Below are 20,370 nucleotides of genomic sequence, written 5' to 3'. Positions count from 1 at the left end.
ACTTTGCATCTGCAACTTTACTGAATTTATTTATTAGCTCTAACAGTTTTTTGATGGTTTGATGACTTTCTTTAGTATTATATTTATATTCCTTTCTTATTTTCTTTTATTTCTTTTGTGTACTGACTGTAAGTTTTACTTTGTGGTTACCATGAGGTTCACATAAAACATCCTATGTAGATAATAGTCTGTTTTAGTTGACAACAACTAAAATGGGAATACATTCCCAAATTCTACATTTTCACTGTCTCCCCATGCTTTATATTTTTGGTGTCACATTTTACACCCTTTTACCCTTTGTATCCATAAATGAATTATTGTAACCAGAGTTATTTTTACTGCCTTTGTCTATTAACCTTCATTCAACTTTAATAAGTGGTTAATCCACTCTTTACTATGTATTTACTTCTTCCAGTTAAGATTTTTATTTTCATATGCTTTTGTGTTATTAATTAGTGCCATTTCTTTTCAGCTTAAAAAGTCCCTTTAACATTCTTTTAAGCCCAGTTAATGGTTACAAACTTCTTTAGCTTTTGTCTGTCTGAAAAAGCCTTTATCTCTCCTTCTATTCTGAATGATAACCTTGCCAGGTAGAGTATTCTTGGTTAAAAGTTTTTTCCTTTCAGTTCTTTGAATATGTCACGCCACTCCCTTCTAGCTTGGCAAAGTTTCTGCTGGAAATTCACTGAGTGCCTTGTGTGGTTTTCCTTGTACATTATGAAGTTTTTTCTCCTGCAGCTTTTAAGATTATCTTTAATTCTTGACAATTTAATTAAAATGTGTCTTGGTGTTATACTCCTTGGGTTCACCTTACTTGGAACTTAGATATACTTCCTTTCTCAGTTTAGGGAAGTTTTCAGCCATTATTCCTTCAAATAAGTTTTCTGTCCCTTTCTCTCTCTCTTCTCCTTCAGGGACTCCTATAATATGGATATTGTTCCACTGCACATTTCTCATAGGTCCCTTATGTTATCAGTTTTTAAAAAAGAAATTTTTAATGTTTATTTTTGAGGGAGAGAAAGATTGAGACACAGTGTGAGCGGAAAGGGGCAGAGAGAGAAGCAGACACAGAATCTGAAGCAGACCCCAGGCTCTGAGCTGTCAGCACAGAGCTTGATGTGGGGCTCAAGCTCACAAACCATGAGATCATGACCTGAGCTGAAGTTGAACACTTAAACGACTGAGCCACCCAAGCACCTCACCAACTTTTTTAAAAATTATTTTTTGTTATGCTGTTCTATGTGGGTAAATTCCATTGCTTTGTCCTTTAGCTCATGGATCTGTTCTGCTTCATTCAGTCTGCTGCTGAGCCTCTCTGGTGTATTTTTTAACTAACTTATATTCTTAGGCTCTATAACTGCCATTTGGTACTTTTGTATACTTTATATCTCTTTGTTGAAGTTGTCATTCTAATGATCCATTCTTCTCCAGAGTTTGGTGAGCAACTTTATGACTATTACTTATGTGCAATATAACACATAAGTGTTAAACATTATGGGGTTTTTTTAGGTTTTACCTTTGTCTTCATTTGGACATACTCCTCTGCCTTCTCATTGTGCCTCACTCTCTGTGTTTCTTTGGATGAGGTGAAAGAGGTACCTCTCCCACGGGAGGATTGGCCTAGAATAGGACATGTCCCATGGAACCCAGAAGCACAATCCCCCGTGGCCACCAGAGCCAGACGTTTCTGGGGTGTCCCCCGTGTAGGCTGTGGGTGCCTACAAGCCATGGCAGCAAAAGCATGTCTCTGTCTCTCCCCCCAATCTCGATGTGGCCATTTTATCTTCTGCTCTGAAGGTGCTGTTCATCTAATTTTCAAAACTTTTTCAGAAGAAATTATCCCATTTGTAGCTGTAGAATTGTTATTGCTGTAGGACAAGGTGAGTTCAGTATCTTCCCACCCTGCCATCTTGCACAGTCTCCTTTTCCTGAAACCTGTTTCTTAATTACCTTTTTGTGAATGGACAGCAAATCAACATTCGTAACTATTATATCCTCAAGTCTGGCAAACATGTCGGTCTGCTTTGGCTTCACAGAAATAGAGGCATCCATTCCTATGGGAAACGTAACATTTACAAACTTTTCACCCAATCCAAATGAACCAGTTCAAGTGGCATTTAATTAAGTTAAAAGATACACTACCAAGATATAGAATGAATAAAATTACTATTAGACATATTAACGGCATCAATTTCTATATATGAGTTGCCTAATAAAGATTGCAGTCTCTTTAAGTGCTATAGGCATCTCATACATAAAAGTTGTGGAAATTTTAAAGACAAAAAAATTTTTTTTTCAAACTGAACTAATCACAGGTCTCCAAACAAATATCCTGTGCATTTGCAAGACCTTAAGTGGTCATTTAGAAAGACACACAGTATTTCTTTAATAGCCACCTCATAAGCATTTATTATGAAAACTAATGCTCTGATAACTAAGCATAAATGAATAACTTGATGAATAAATATTCTTTCTGTCATAAACTGTATCAAAAACATAATCTAGATTTTTCTCTAAAACATTTTTGTTATTCTCATAATTTCTAATGGCATAATGATTTCCTAAACAGCTCCTCAGTAAAAGAGAAAGTGTGCAGCTAAGACCCAGTATTAAGCTCAAACTATTACCATATAACCCATGAAATAGATACTTGGTAATGTTTGTTGAATAGTACTTATTTTTTAATCTTTTCTCCAGTGCTTACTATGTATTACTCTTCTAACTATATACATACATAATCTTACAAATAATTATTATAACTATCACAACAATCCCATGAATAATTATTGTAACTATCTTCATTTTACAGAACAAGGAACTAAAATACAAAAAGGTTAATTAATTTTCTCAAGGTCAGCCAATAAGTATTAGAGCCAAAATTTCAATCTTGGCAGACTGGTCCAAGAACCCATGGTATAATACGAATCTATCCTTTTATCAGGCTGATGATGGATAAAGCTTACAAATTTCTTTCCGATGCTATATATGCACAAAAAACAAGGGAAATAAAGATAACATTTTCTAAGTGAGGTGTTGTGATATTAATTTCTCAGTTTAAATTAACATTACATCATACTGAAAACACAAACAGGAATTAGGCCTTAGATTCATTCTAAACTTTTAAAAATACATAAGAAATGTTTCATGTCAGCTGTGAATCATAACAAATTCGTATCTAAAATTTCAAAGCACATCTCTGAAAAGCTTGCACAAGTCTTCAATATAAGTAAACAAAACTAAGACTCACGAGAAATCTACCATGCACAAGCTTACTCTTCCTGGTGTGAAAGTCTATACGAAGAAACAGAAATACCTACACCAAGGAATATCATTACTTACCGCGTACTCTAATATCTGCAATGTTACACTTCTGATCACAGACAAAGACATTAAATGCATTTAATTCAGCTATGACCTTTAAATCAAACACGTCATCTCGAGAAGTGCTGCTGGATGCTGAAAAGTAATACAAACCTTGTGATTAGCCAAGTGCACAGATGATATAACAAAGTAATGTAAAATTCATGAAAAGTACATTATCAACTATGAAGAATCAAAAAGGCCTCCATTAAAATTACATGTAATTAATATGTATTTGACTCAGTTTTCAAATGCCAATCAGACAAAAAGTAGCACATTCCCTCCAACTTAAGAATAAAGGCAACCTTTTTTGAAAAACTTTTAAATGTTTTTTAAAATTTATTTCTGAGAGAAAGAGACAGCATGAGCAGGGGAGGGTCAGAGAGAGAGGGAGATACAGAATCTGAAACAGGCTCCAGGCTCTGAGCTAGCTGTCAGCACAGAGCCTGACACGGGGCTCGAACCCACGAACCATGAGAGCATGATCTGACCCAAAGTCGGACACTTAACCGACTGAGCCACCCAGGCACCCCAGAATAAAGGCAACCTTTAAAGCACCTCAGAAGCACAATTTGCTAGAGGAAAACTTCCTATAATTTTCCCTCTGAGCAAAAAGGCAATCCTTTATATTAGAATTCTATTGCTCTGAAATTTTGATTTTGAACTTCTTTTTACATCATGAGATCAAAGAACTTTTCATAAAAATGCTGAAATAATGAATAGTTAATAAAATACATATTAACTACAACACAATAGACCGTATCCTATTTCTTCATGAAGAATCCTAAAATAAAATCTATGAGACATAAACATAAAAGTTTTAAAAATACCAAAAAAATTATAATGTGTGTGAGCATGTGTGTAAGAATCATAATCAAATGGGTTCCTTTAATCTACTTTGGTTCAGATCTTGACTGATAAATTTAGGAGATATTTTTCTATAGATTTGTCTTGGATGAGGAAAAGAGACCTTTTCCTATAATACTGTAAAAGCACAGACATCAGTCTCTAATCACCAAAAGCAGTAACAGGGATTTTTGTCCCTTAAGATGTAAATCAAACCATAAAAACTTTATTCAAACCATAAAGATAACTATAAAGCATGCTGGAAGACTGTTCTTTTGGATTGATAACTTTTGTAGTTTATTGAAATTAAACATTGCTTTTTAATTTATTCAACTCTGTGTATATATGTACACATTTATATAAATAAATATTTCCACAAATATTAATATAATAAGTACATTAAAGACAAAGATAAAACTCTTTAACTCTAGTTTATAGCAAAAGTATTGCTCTGGTCCCTGGTTAAAAAGAAATCTGATCCTTATATTTGGTCCAATATTATTAAGAGTTTAACACTTTAAAAATGTCAGTAATATAGATATCACTCAAACAGGTAATGGTCTGAAAATTAAATTACCAGATATTAGATATTCACATCATGTAATATGAACGAAATAATAATTAAAATGATATTTGGCTTAAAAACAGGTACATGTTCACTCGGGATACGTCGTATTTAATTTATAGCACAAGCCATACGCTGGAGGAACATGTGTCCATGTCACTTAAACTCAGTTTTGGTTAGAAACCAAAGTGAGCCTGTCTCTTCCATAATATTCTTCCTCCTTTTGTGTCCTGCAAAGCATTTAAAATTGTTGAGCGCCAGGTAGGTTTATGTGACTGACTGAAATGGACCTTTGTACTATGCATGATTGTATCATATTTTAATTTCTTCTGTTCTCACTTGCACTGGAGTGAATGCTACAGAAACATCAATGCAAAGTCCATACAACTTTATTTTATGTAAAACATAGATGGTGAAATCAAATACAAATATATGACTAATACTAAACATTTATTTTAAATCCCTTAATAAATTATTCTATACTACTTCAGGGATAAAATTTGATTTTTCTTTTGAAACTAACCTAATCTGTCAGAGTAGCTATTACATTAAGTTGCTAAATATTTGTCTTAGCTTGAAAATATAGGTTATCATATGATTATTAAAAGTTCAGACAGAAAGCATGAGATCATGTTTAAAAGTTAATACCGGCTTTGACAACAATACTTCTGGACTCCCCCACAAGTGGTTTCAGCTCAGATTCTTTCTCAGTAGAAGAAGGTTCAGAGGATGGAACAGCAGATGATAAAAAATCCATGAAGGACAGTAAAGCTTCCAAATGAAGTACTAAGTCTAAGGATGAAAATGAAACCTAAGATAAAGAACAAGTAGAGAGGCAGATTTTAGATATGGTGACATTTTATGTTAAGCTTCAACATATACAAAGAAGTATAAGTTGAAGAATAGTTCATTTTAGAATAGTTCAGTTAAGGTCTTTTTTTTTCTTAAGGAAAAACTCACTATTACAATGCTCATCTAAACTAGACAATATTCAATTTTAGAGTAGTTCAATTAAGGTCTTTTTTTGTTTGTTTGTTAAGAAAAAAACTCACTGTTACAATGTTAATCTGAACCAAACAATAAACCAACACTCTGCCCCCTCTCAAGCCCAACTGTAATTCTGACCTCAATTGGTAGGTTTTAAGTAAAGATACAGGAAATAATAGCAGGCTTTAGTTCAGTCACCTTTCTGATGGGTCCAAGACAGACTATATAAGGGCAAACGTACTGTGTGCAGTGTTTGTACTGAGCCATGCTTTAGCCTAGACCTTCATTTTATTCTAATCATAAAGCCAATATACAATTCAAATGTTTAATGCTTCCATCAACACTAGGCCAAATAACCATGAACAAATTTCCCTTAAAAAGTATATTATTTGTTGGCAAGGATGCAGAGAAAAGGGAGCCCTCTTACATTGTTCGTGGGAATGCAAACTGGTGCAGACACACTGGAAGGGAATATGGAGGTTTCTCAAAAAGTTAAAAACAGAACTACCCTACGATCCAGCAACTGTACTACCAGTATTTACCCAAAGGATACAAAAATACTGATTCAAAGGGATACATGCATCCTGACTGATGTTTTACAGCAGCACTATCAACAATAGCCAAATTATAGAAAGAGCCCAAATGTTTATTGACTGATAAATGTATAAAGACGTGGTGTGTGTGTATATATATATACACACAAACACACACATCTTTATTTATATATACATGTATATATATATTTATATATATATATATTTTATGTATATATACACAATGGAATATTATCTCAGCTATAAAAAAGAATGAAATCTTGGCTTTGCCATGACATGGATGGAGCTAGAGAGTATTATGTTAAGTGAAATAAGTCCGTCAGAGAAAGACAAATACCTTATGATTTCACTCAGATGTAGAATTTAAGAAACAAAAGAGAGGAACATATGGGGGGAAAAAAGAGGAAAACCAAGGAAGAGATTAAGTACAGAGAACACACTGATGGTTACCAGAGGGAAGATAACTGGGGGGTGGGTTAAATGGGTGATGGGGATTAAGAAAGTCAGTTGTGACGAGCACTGGGTGTTTATATAAGTGATGCATCACTAAACTCTATACCTAAAATTAATATTACACTGGATGTTAACTGGCTGGAATTTAAATAAAAACTTGAAAGAAAAAGGGAAAAAAAAGTATATTATTTTTGTACTCAACAAGTAATCATTATTAGTTCATATCTGGAAAATAATATTTTAGGAAATTAAATCAACTTTTTAAAAAATTTTATTTCAACTCTTTACCTATTTCTTTCATTTACAAGATTAGATCTATTATTATTGCTACCCCTATTTTAATTTTAGACTTCACACTCTCACAACTGAAGATGAATATAAAGCTAGATTTAATCATCAGTATAACAAAGCCTTATAGTGAATTAAAAAATACTTACCTTCAGTCTCTGTTTGGTATTATCATGAATGGTTTTAAATTCTGGTCCATCACTGTCTGCCTAGAAACAGTGGAAGATTAAACAAACCACTGGGGTGAAAATACTAAATTTTCATACACTGAAATACACATACACACGTGCGTGCATACATATATATATACATACACACACATTTACACATACACATATATATATTCTTTACTTTTCAAAATATGCTATGTAAACACTATAAACATATTTCTTAATGGCAAAGAGGCATGTGCTAAAAAACCTGACCTGACCACATCAACATTTCTCACATTCTACAGAAACAAAAACCCAAATTCCTTTTCCTACTTAGGAGCAAATGCTAAAGGTAGGGGAAAATGCTAGCATATCTAGATTATAACAGACTTTGCTTCGGATAACCAAAGAACTTTGTATACACTCACTTATACAACAGTGTAAGGTTAACTCAAAAGGTTACTGATACTACCAGGCCTATCGGATGCTTGCATAATTCACTATAATCAACGAGCTTTAGAATGAAAAATTTTAGGGGTGCCTGGGTGGCTTAGTCGGTTAAGCAACCGAATTCAGCTCAGGTCATGATCTCACAGTTTGTGAATTCGAGCCCCGCGTTGGGCTCTGTGCTGACAGGTAGCTCAGAGCCTGGAGCCTGTCTTCAGATCTTGTGTCTTCCTCTCTCTCTGACCCTCCCCTGCTCATGCTGTCTGTCTGTCTTTCTCTCTCTCAAAAATAAATAAAACATTAAAGAAAAAAAAGAATGAAAAATTTTAGGGGAGAAAACTGAAATATTAAATATGGGAGAATTACATAATTTCACATAGTCAAATATTAGAGTCCTAGAAGGAAGTCAGGTACCTTTGTCAGTGACATTTTCAGCAGAGGTTCCTCAGTTACATGAGAAGAGTTAATAATGTGAAGTGGTTCTCCTGCAGAGTCTAACAGAAAACCAAGGGCAGCTCCAGTAAGTCTTTCAAACATTTCAAATGTATTTTCAAATAGACTACCCAGTTACACATCTGTAAGTTTGTCAAAATTCATAGAATCATATACTAAAAAGGGTTTTACTGTATATTGATCAAACCTCAGTAAAAATGACTTTGAAAAAAAAAAGACAAACTTTGAAAAGACAAAGAAATTAAAAAAAAATTAAAAACAAAACAGTACCAGCCAAGTACAACTTCTGTTAACATTTGGTACTACTAGTATTATTCATTTGATCAAATCAAAATATATTGAAAAACAAAGTTATAAAATGCATAAACTACTCTCAATATGTTTGTTCTATTTAAAGTTACCCCATAGAGTTCCTATAAACTTTAAACGCACTTAGCAACTTTAAAACTTGGCTTGTCACACCTTAAAAAGTGGATTTGAAAGGTCGAGGGTACTCACTAAACTATAACTTAATATTTACCTGGGGGAAGGAGTGAAACTACAAAGTGATATTAAATTTTTCCTCTATACTATTTCTGTATTGTTTAATTTGTTTTTGCACAAGTATATGTTAATATCATTAAAAACAAAAACACTGATGTAATTAAAAAAAAATAAAAAGCAAACAAAAGGTTATTTTCTAGTAAATTAACTCATTTTTCATACAGGGTCCCTGGGCCTTTACACACGGGTATTATACTCGGGCTCTGATTTCCTAATATATCAGTTCTCACAGCACAGTTATAATGAAATGTTGCTTTTATATGTATTAAAATGTTATGTATAGACACAGAAGATACGCTTCCTTTTTCTTTTAGATATATTCAACTTCATGCTAAATACACACACACACACAAATACATATTTAGATATAGTCTTACTTTATAGTAAGTGACCACACAAACAAAAAATTTTTAAATATCAAGTTCCTTTTTATCAACGCAACAAATTTAATCTAAATAATTATGGTGACATTAATAAATGTGCTTACTATTGACACAGAAGTAGGGGCCACTGCCTATAACATGAATAATTTACACAGACTATACTTCACACTTACCGGTGAACTCAAAGCACCGCATACTAATTTTTTTTAGATAAGCTTTAGCAGTCAGGTCATAGGTTCTAACTTTAGCTTCCATTCCAAGCTGCAGGACATTTAGTTCATGTAAAGGTGTTCCTTTCTTTTCTGCTTTTTTCATCAGAGTAATCACAACCTAGAAAAGGCCCCAGTATCACCATAAACAATCTCACTAATATATAATAAAGGTAACTCAACAATTTCATAACCATCTAGAGTGATATAATGAAAAAATTCACACGATGTAAAAATGAGTACTTTTATTTGTGCCTGGAAATTGCCTCATGTTATTGACTTGTTCAGACTTCGTATAAGTACCGCGCGCTAACCGATTGCGCCACTGGAGCTCCGACTTGTTCAGACTTCGGAAGCACTGCCACTACATTCCAGTCATTATCAAGGTAAAATGAACAACAACAAAAAAGTATTTCTGCCCAATTCCCAGAAATTCTATCTAGTTTGATGGATGGCCTTTCATCTGAAAATCTGTATGAAAAATGGTCAATTTTTATACTAATGCTAAGGCAAGATTTCTCAAGCCTGACACCACTGACATTTTGGGCCAGATAATTCTTAGTAGTGAGGCAGCAGATCTGTGCACTGTAGGGTGTTTAGTGGTAACACTGGCCTCTCCTACTGGCTGTCAGTAGCTCCCTTTCCACACATAGTAACAATAAAAAATGTCAGTCGGATAAGCATCCAACTTTGGCTCAGCTCATGATCTTGCAATTCGTGAGTTTGAGCCCCACGTTGGGCTTTGTGGTGACAATCAGAGCCAGGAGCCTGTTTCGGATTCTGTGTCTCCCTCTCTCTCTGACCCTCCCCTGCTCATGTTCTGTCTCTCTCTCTCTCTCAAAAGGAAATAAATATAAAAAAATATATTTTTAATGTCTTAAGACAGTGTCAAGCATTGGCCTAGGGGAATGCAAATTGCTTCCCCCACTTCCCATGTCCTAAAGGGATGGAACTATAATATTTATTACAAATTATATTAAAGACGGCATATGGTTTTCTGTACACATATGTTAATGAAGCCCATTTGCAAATAGAATGATTCATCTATCAATATCTCAATTACTAAAGCTTATTTATCTTCAATAACTCTAATATTAACCAGAAATCAGTAAAGTTTTAACAAGAAATTAGTTTCAAAGCATGTATTTCAGAAATAAATGTAGACCTAATTTTTAAAATTTTATTACATTTAAGCCTGAAGAACATATCGTCTACTATTAATGATGAAGGGACTTTAGAGGAACTTTTTGCAAGTCCCTCCAACTACTATAGTTTCTCACATACTCACACCTTCACCATGCCCCAGGGGAAGAGAAAGACTCTAATCTTCCTTAAAAGTTCATCTCAAATGTCACTTCCTCCAGAAAATCTTCCCTGACACTCCAGACTACTTAGGTGTCCCCTCCTTACTAGTATGCCAGCCACAAGCTCCGCTGGCACCTTTTTAATGGGAGCTCTCAGAAAACTTTTAGTTGTTTTTTTGTTTGTTTTCTTTTTTGTTTTTGTTAGAGTTCAGAGTCTATGCCTTCTAACTCTATCCTCAGTACTTAGCATATGAAAGGAGTATTTGTTGAATGTGTGAATACAGAAGAGGAAAATCCATTTAATCTCTCCTCAAGGATCTGCAGATGAAGCAGACAGTGGTAATAGAACAGTTAAAAAACACAGACATCCTACTGTGTTTTATTCTATTAAGGGTTTCTTAAATTTGCAAAGGATTTCTCTGTCACTACTTCCCTTTCCTCGTTTTCTCATATGAAATCCAAAGTGAGTTACATTCCAAATGTCCTAAAATCATTTGAAAGGCATGTTACAGGACTCGCTACCATCTTCTCTATGAAATATTATATATCCCAAATATAACTCATCTTTCATACTCTCAAATTTGCTACAAATTGGACTGCTACATACAAATTATAAATAAGCTACATACAATTTTTCATCCATATCAAGAGTTTACAAGTTTATTTTAGTAGAAGGAATTCTAAATATCTATTATTTATTCACTTTACAAAAACAGATGAAAATCACACACCTCTTTGATTTCAAAATTCAGCAGCACATTAATGATGTCAACAGATCTCATTTCTTCCACTCCAGCTATTAAAGTACCTTGGGAAGCATGTACATCTTGTTTTGATGTAGAGATTTCAAGTGGCCCTTTAATCTCACCTAAAGATGTTTAAAAGAATTTTTTTCACTTCTATTCACACATTTTTCCCCCCACAAATGCTAACTAAGGACATGAATGAGCACTCTGTACCTGTACAAGCAATGAAAACCCACAAGTCAGTAATACATAGCTCTCGCCCTCAAAAAGCTTACAGTTTAGAAGAGATACAAACATTTAAAATACAAACAAACAAAATAAGCCAGCTATGCCTGGTCACATTGAGTGGACAATATTAATAGACTAGAGAAAATATACAGAAAACACAGACTATGTATGACATTGTTATGGGGAGGTCACGAAAGGTTTAACAAAGGAGTTATCATTCAGGTAGAGCTTAAGGACCTCCTCACACAGAGAGGACATCCAAGTATAAGACAAGAGATTGTGTGGGGTGCCTGGGTGGCCCAGTCAGTTGGGCGTCCGACTTCAGCTCAGGTCATGATCTCATAGTTTGTGGGTTTGAGCCCCGTGTCGGGCTCTGTGCTGACAGCTAGTTCAGAGCCTGGAGCTTACTTCGGATTCTATGTCTCCCTCTCTCTCTGACCCTCCCCTGCTCACACTGTCTCTCTTTCTCTCAGAAATAAATAAAACATTTAAAAAAACTTTTTTAAAAAAGACAAGAGATTGTGGAAAATCACTGAGAGCACACCATGAGAGGTTAGGACAACAGAACAGAATATGATATAATTAGATCATGGAGAGGGTAACAAAAGTTAAAGCTAGAAAAGGAAACACCTGACAGGGATGAGTAGAACCTCTTATGCCATACAAAAAAGCAAAAGTAAAACTTTATGATCTGATGTTGTGCTGAAATTCATATACTCTGACATGCAATAAAACTGCTTTCTAAACTGTAATACATAAAACTTCCCCAACATCACACTGATGGCAAATGGTAGAGTCCAAACTCATCCACCTCATTAAAGCCTTTACTCTCAACTAACCCTCAACATCATCATATCAGTTATTAATATTGCTGCAGTTAACATTATCTATGATCATTAACATATAAGAATCCTGTACCATAAACCATACCAGAAAACCATATGGAAAACCACTGCTGTCAATTATTATCTTTGAGAAACACATTAGGGCAAGGTTCCTTAACTATCAACTTACTCCAGCACTGTTTCAAACAGAGTGTGACTCAGGGGAATAATTCTAGCAAATGATTTGCTTTTATAAAATAACTCCTGAGATGGGCCAAGGTTTCTTAAATAGAATATAAAAAGCACTCATCATTTTTAAAAACAGTATATTAGAATTCATTACAATTAACTAATTATATTAATAATAGACCCATTAAAAGAATGCAAAGCAAGTCACAGATGGGGAGAGGGTATTTCTATACATATATATCAACACATATAAATATAATACATATAACCAATAAAGGACTCATATCCAGAATGAACAAAGATCTCCAATATAGCACTAAGAAAAAAACACAAACATCTCAATAAAAATATTGCCCAATAGAGTTGAACAGTCATGTCATAAAAAAGGATATCCAAATGGTCAGTGTGCATATGAAAAGGTTTCAATTTCAATAGTGATCAGGGAACAAATAAGATCCATAAAAATACCACTGCATATCGGACAGGACAGTAAAATGTAAAACTACTGACAATACCAACCGGGGACCAGTGAGAATGTGAAACCAGAACTCTCACACCTTGCTGGTAAACTGGTACAGTCACTTGGAAAATCATTTGGTATAACACGGCATGTTACTGAAGCTAATCGTAAGCCTAACAAATGAGCCTAACATGTGAAGCCTACCTACTCAACCAAAAGAAAACAATACATAAGTAGGAGAAAAGAAATGTATAGTAACATTCACAGTAACTCTATTCAAGACCATCAAAGAATGGAAACAACCCAAATGTTCTCCATCGAAGGTAGAATGGATAAAATCAGTATTATTACATTCATATGATAAATACTACACAGGTTTCAAAGCACAAACTACTGCTACATACAACAACATTCAGGAATCTCACAAACAAAATGATGACTGAGAACAAGCCACAAGCCAAAGAGTAAATTCTATAGGATTCTATTTTTGTGAAATTCAAGAAAAGGCAAAACTAATCTATCTGTGGTATTACAAATTAGGATGACAGTTAATTCTGGGTTGATCTGAGGGCGTAGTGGGTGTTTGGTACTGAGTGGGAAGGGGCACAGGGAAACCTTCCAGGGCAGGCCAGAAATGGTCTATATGTTAACCATGGTGATTGACAGCTATATGGTATAGCCATATATAAAAATTGACTGAACTCTACACTTAAGATTTGTGTTCTTTACTACTATTTGTGCTCTGGAATACAGATTAACATACAATAAAAATGTTTTTTAAGTGAAAAAATATACTGAGATACCATTTTTCACTTAGCAATTTGACAAAAACTTTAAAATCTAATAATATGCTGTATTAGAAAAGGTACAGAAAAATAAAGTGCCAGGAGTGCAAAATTAGTACAAGTTCTAAGGGAAGCAATTGGCAAAATGTCAAAAGTGTTAAATTCACATCAGGTTCTGTGCTGACAGCTAGCTCAGAGCCTGGAGCCTGCTTCAGATTCTTTGTCTCCCTCTCTCTCTGCCCCTCCCCTGCTCATGCTCTCTTTCTGTCTCAAAAATACAGAAACTATTAAAAAAATTAAAAAGTGTCAAATTCATTAACTTAATATATATTAAGTAAATAAAAATTAAATATCCTTTGATCTAATAGCCCTGGAATTTCCCCCTACAGATACACATGCACTTGTAAAAGTATATGGGCAAGGACATGCAATGCAAAGTGAAAAAGTGAAAGACTGAAAATAATCTGAAACGTCCATCAATACAGACTTGCTAAATAAATTATAATACTTCAAGAGAATTTAATACCAGGCAGCCATTAGAAAGAATGAGGCATATCTATACACATTATATTTAGAGACATAAACAGCAAGATAAAGTGTTACTTAAGAAAAAAAAGCAAAATGCAGAGATAAACACACACACATACACACACTTTTAGGATAGTACCATTTGCTGGAAAAAATGATTATATATGTCTGTGTGTGTAATATACATGTATAAAACAGTTTTAAAAATTAAGTCCACGGGCATTGGGTGGCTCTGTCACTTAAGCGTTCAACCTCAGCTCAGGTTATGATCTCACAGTTTGTGAATTCGAGCCCCATAAAGGGCTCTGTGCTGACGAGAGCTCAGCGCCTGGAGCCTGCTTCAGGTTCCGTATCTCCTCTCTCTCTCTGCCTCTCCCCCACTTATGCTCTGTTTCTTTCTGTCTCTGTCTCAAAAATAAACATTAAAAAAAATTAAGTCTGGGAGCGCCTGGATGACTCAGTCAGTTGAGCGTCTGACTCTTGATTTCAGTTCAGATAATGATCTCACAGTTCGTGGGATTGAGTCCTGCATCCGGCTCTGCGCTAACGGCACACAGAGCCTGCTTAGGATTCTCTCTCTCTCTCTCTCTCTCTCTCTCTCAAAATAAACAAATAAACTTAAAAAAAATAAAAGTATGTTACCATAGCCTACTGCAAACTTTGAATTTTTTTTTTGTATATATGCAAATTCAAAATTATTTCAGGAATCCATCAGAGTTGAAATACTTTTTACGGGGCGCCTGAGTGGCTCAGTTGGTTAAGTGTCAGACTTTGACTCAGGTTATGATCTTGCGGTTTGTGGGTTTGAGCCCTGCATTGGGCTCTGTGCTTAATAGCTCAGAGTTAGAAGCCTGCTTCATATTCTGTCTCCCTTTCTCTCTGCTCCTCCCTAGCTCATGTTCTGTCTCTCTCTGTCTCTCAAAAGTAAATAAATGATAAAAATAAAATTAAAAAAAATAAATACTTTTCATGGCTTCCTCCTAACTAATACAACTTAGAAAAAGTTCTGAATTGGTAAGTGCCTATTGGCATAACTAAAGAGAATCCATCAATTATAACTCTGATCTTATTCAATATGTATTCAACAAATAAATATCTTTTTTGTTTTTATGGTAATACAAATCACAATTTATACATATATACTTGATTATGTCATTTTTATTGTCTGACTCCCCTACTAAATTGTAAAATAAATACATACGTGTGTTATGCCACCTACTGTCAAGTCTCTTACCTGTCTTTTGTTCTCTTGGTTTCATTTTGTTTAAGTCCTCAGTAGCCTCACCAAGATTTTCTGCTAGTATTCTAAATAAAAGATTAAGATCTTCTTGATTTAGATTAACCTGTGAAATATCATTAAAAGAAAAGATGAAGATACTTCATTTTTAAAAACAATTTTAATAATAGAAAATAAATTACTATTTATAAAACATGAAGGACAGAATAATCTCACAGTGACTGAAAATTAGATCATCACTACCCATTCGATTATTTCACTACTTATTTCATTTAAATATTTTTATTTTCAAAGGTAAAAAAATGTTTGGAGGAAAAAATGTGATTTCTCAGTCAGTATTAGTTACACTATTTAACTTATATAATCTTTAGTGCAAGATAATAATGATTAAAGAAATCAGTTTATTTGAAAAAATGACAAATTCAGGAGTGCCTGTATGACTCAGTTGGTTAAGCATTCAACTTTGGCTCAGGTCATGATCTCATGGTTTGTGAGTTCAAGCCCTGCATCGGGTTCTGTGCTGACAGCTCAGATCCTAGAGCCTGCTTCAGATTCTTTATCTCCTTCTCTCTCTGCCTCTTCCCCACTTGTGCTCTGCCTCTCTCTGTCTCTCAAAAATACATAAGTGTAAAGATTTTTTTAATAAAAAAATAAATTAAAAAGTAACAAACTCAGAAAAAATAAAAATGATTTTTTAAAAATAACAACTCCAATAAAATAAAAAGGTTAGCTTCAATATAAAAAATAAGTATTGGGGCACCTGGGTGCTTCAGTTGGTTGAGCATTCGACTTCAGCTCAGGTCATGACTCACGGCTCAAGAGTTTGAGCCTCGCACTGGGCTCTGAACGGATAGCTCAGAACCTGGAGCCTGCTTCAGATTCTGTGTCTCCCTCTCTCTTTTTCCCTTGCCTGCTCATGCTCTGTCTCTCTCTCAAAAGTAAACAAACATTTAAAAAAAAGGCATTTCTCTCCATGCTGTAAGAGTACTCAGGTATCTCTGAAATTAAAAATTAAAAGTATGTGTATATAGCATATAGTATGAGATAAATTATACTAATAACTTACACATCTCTGCTAATGTGTACATATATAGCATATTTAAAAATTAAGTAATGAAGAGGGAGACCAATATGATGACATAGGAAGATCCTGAACTCACCTCCCATGTATGTACACTACATATGGATCACTTCTCTCTGAGAAAGACCTAAAACCTGATAACTGCTCTTCAAAATGAAAGATAAAAGGACCACACTGAAATGAGCTGGAAAGACGGAGACATGTCTCACAAAAAAAAAAAAACCCAGCCGTTGTGTGGGGTCGCACAATATGGAGGGATCTCACGAGATGCTTCTCTTGGGGGAGGAGTGATGAGTTGGTGCTCCCCACGGCCACCTCTGCCCCTGGGATCTGTACCAGAGAGAGGAGCCCCCAGAATGTCAGGTTTGGAAAACCAACAGTGCTGACCTCCAGAGGTCCCAGAGTGCGATAGGAAACTGAGATTCCCTTCTTAAAGGGCCTGCCCCAAGATCCAGTGAAAAGAATGGCAATTTGAAAAGTACCTAGGTTACATGTGAGGGGAATTCACCTGCCGATCTGGGTACAATGGCTTAAGGAGCAAAGGACGTCTGAAACACTCCTAGGAGCCTTGACATGCTGGCAGCTGCCACTGTTACACTTTCCACAAAGCCTACTAGCATAGACAGGGGAGCTCAGCTATGGCACTCTCCTAGAGCTTTGCTGGGATGAGCAGGGGAGTAGTCATGGCACTTGCTGCACTTGGGATTCTTTCTTCCTCATTCTCTCTCTGCCCCTCCCTGCTCATGCTCTCTCTCTCTCAAAATAAATAAACTTAAAACAAAAAAAAAGAATACTGAAATCATGTCAAGCATCTTTTCCAAACACAATGGTACAAAACTAGAAATAATTATTTTAAAAAACTGGAAAAACCATTGAATGTGAAGATTAAACAACATGCTACTGAAAAACCAATGGGTCATCAAAGAAATCAAATGAGAAATAAAAAAAATACCTAGAGACAAATGAAAACAGAAATACAACATATCAAAATCTAAGGAATGCAGCAAAATCAATTCTAAGAGGGAAGCTCATAACAATACAAGCCTACCTCAAGAAACAAAGAGAAGTCTTAAATGTGTTTACCTTAACTGTACACCTAAAAGAACTAGAAAAAAAAAGAACAAAAGCCTAAGTTAGTAGAAAATGGAAATGATAAAAATCAGAAAGCAAATAAATGAAACAGAGACTTAAAAAATAAATTAAAAAGATCAATGAAATTAAAAGGTTCTTTTTTGAAAAGATAAACAAAAGTGATAAACCTCTATCCAGACTCATCAAGAAAAAAAGACAGGGTCCAAATATATTAGAAATCAAAGAGAAGCTACAATGGACACAACAGAAATACAAAGGTTCATAAGAGACTAATACAAACAATTACAAGCCAACAAACTGGGCAATCTAGGAAAAAATGGAACGATTCCTAGAAATATACAACCTTCAAAAACTGAATCACAAAGAAACAGAAAATCTAAATATGCTGATTATAAATAACAATAGTGAATCAATAATTTTAAAACTCCCCTATAAACAAAAGCCCACAGCCAGATGGCTTCACAGATTAATTCTACCAAACATTTAAAGAAATATCTATATTTCTTGAATTATTCCAAGAAATAAAAAAGGAAGGAACATTTCCAAACTCATTTAACAAGGGCAGCATTCCCCTAATACCAAAACCAGACAAATACACTACAAAAATTGATTTAAAATTACAAGCAATAACCCTGATGAAAACAGATGCCAAATACCTAACAAAATATTAGCAAACCAAATTCAACGATACATTAAAGGATCATACACCACATTTAAGTGGGATATATTCCAGGGAAGCAAGGATGGTTAAACATCCACAAATGAATCAACACGATACATCACATTAAGAAAATGATGGATAAAAATCACATAATCATCTCAATAGATGCAGAAAAAAGCATCTGACAAAATTCAACATCCATTGATGATAAAAACTCAACAAACTAGGTATACAGGAAACATACTTCAACATAATCAAGATCATATATGACAAACCCACAAGTAACATCATACTCAATGGTAAAAACATGAAAGCTTTTTCTGTAAATCAGAAACAAGACAAGGATGCCCATTCTCTCCACTTCTATTCAACATAATACTAGAAGTCCCAGCCATAGCATTTAGGTAATAAAAAGAAATAAAAGGCATCCAAACTGAAAAGGAAGAAGTAAAACCGTCACTATGTGCAGATGACATGATACTGTATCTAGAAAACTCTAAGGATTATACTGAAAAATTGTTAGAAATAATACTAAATTCAGGCTTCAAGATACAAAATTAATGTAGAAAAAAATCTGTTCTGTGTTGCTGCAAAAATAACATACCATCAGAAAGCCAAATCAAGGAAACAATCTCATTTACAATCACATCAAAAAGAACAAAATACTTGCCCATTGATAAAACAAACTGAAGAAGAGACAAATAAATAGAAAGATATTCAATGTCCATGAATTGAAATAATTAACATTATCTATACTACTCAAAGCAGTCTACAGATTCAATGCAATCCAATGGCATTTTTCACAGATCAGGAACAAATAATTCTAAAATTTGTATGGAAACACAAAAGATCCCAAATAGCCAAAACAATCTTAAGAAACAGCAAAGCCAAAGGTGTCATGATCCCTGATTTCAAACTATACTACAAAGCTATAGTAATGAAAACAGTATGATATTGGACATAAAATCAGACACATAAATCATAAACCAGCAATAAACCCATGCATCTATGGTCAACTAATTTCACAAAACTGATGCAATAATATACAATGGGGAAAGAACAGTCTCTTTAATAAATTGTACTGGGAAAACTGGACAGCTAAATGTTCAAGAATGAAATTCAACCACTATCTTGCAGTATGTACAAAAATTAACTCAAAATGGATGAAAGTCTTGAATATAAGACCCAAAATCATAAAGCTCCTTTAAAAAAAACCCATAGGCATTAAGCTCCAGATACAGATCTGAGTCTAAAAGCCAGGACAACAAAAAGAAAAATAAACAGGTAGAACTATATCAACTAAAAAGCTTCTGCACAGAAAAAGAAACCATCATCAAAATGAAAAAGCAAACTACTGAATGGGAAAAGATATTTGCAAATCACATATCTGATAAGCAGTTAATATCAAAATATATACAGAATTAATAAAACCCAGTAACAAAAAAACAATCTGGTTAAAAACCAGGAAGAGGATATGAACAGACATTCTTCCAGTAAAGACACAACCATGACCAACAGGCACATGAAAAGGTGCTCAACATCACTATTCATCAGGGAAATGAAAATCAAAACCATAGTGAGATATCACTTCACACCTCTCAGAATGGCTATTACCCAAAAGACAGGAAACAACTAATACTGGCATGGATGTGGAGAAAAGGGAACCCTTGGGTCCTAATGGTAGGAATGTAAACTAGTCACTATGAAAATAGTAAGGGGGTTCCTAAAAATATATAAAACAGAGCTAACCTATGATCCAGCAATTCTACTACTGCTTTTCCACCTGAAGAAAACAAAAACATTTATGCTAAATGAAATAACTCAGAGAAAGATAAACACAGCATGATTTTACTGATATGAGGAATCTAAAAAGCAAACTAAACTAAAACTAAACTAAACTAAAAACAGGCTCACAGATACAGAGAACAAACTGGTGGTTCCCAGAGGGCAAGGGGGATTAGAGATGTGAAACGGGTATAAGGGATTAATAAATTC

The 20,370-nt window shown here is 34.4% G+C and overlaps 1 protein-coding gene across 4 annotated transcripts in view; it reads right to left on the bottom strand.

The window, feature by feature from the left end:
* Positions 1 to 20,370, bottom strand: part of VPS13C (vacuolar protein sorting 13 homolog C) — a 193,543-nt gene that overhangs the window by 77,739 nt on the left and 95,434 nt on the right. For all 4 annotated transcript variants that reach the window (XM_039220292.1, XM_039220301.1, XM_039220311.1 and 1 more), the window contains 8 exons: positions 15,539 to 15,647; positions 11,276 to 11,412; positions 9,205 to 9,361; positions 8,067 to 8,146; positions 7,203 to 7,262; positions 5,420 to 5,582; positions 3,340 to 3,456; positions 1,951 to 2,054 (listed from right to left, as the gene is read on the bottom strand). In XM_039220292.1, the coding sequence (XP_039076223.1) occupies positions 1,951 to 2,054; positions 3,340 to 3,456; positions 5,420 to 5,582; positions 7,203 to 7,262; positions 8,067 to 8,146; positions 9,205 to 9,361; positions 11,276 to 11,412; positions 15,539 to 15,647 (927 nt within the window). The remainder of the gene's footprint in view (positions 1 to 1,950; positions 2,055 to 3,339; positions 3,457 to 5,419; positions 5,583 to 7,202; positions 7,263 to 8,066; positions 8,147 to 9,204; positions 9,362 to 11,275; positions 11,413 to 15,538; positions 15,648 to 20,370) is intronic.

The sequence above is a fragment of the Hyaena hyaena genome, unplaced genomic scaffold (genome assembly GCF_003009895.1).
Source record: "Hyaena hyaena isolate Hyena2069 unplaced genomic scaffold, ASM300989v1 scaffold_15, whole genome shotgun sequence".
NCBI lineage: Eukaryota > Metazoa > Chordata > Mammalia > Carnivora > Hyaenidae > Hyaena > Hyaena hyaena.
Note: the sequence above shows the minus strand (reverse complement) of the source record. Positions and strands in the feature narration are given on the sequence as shown.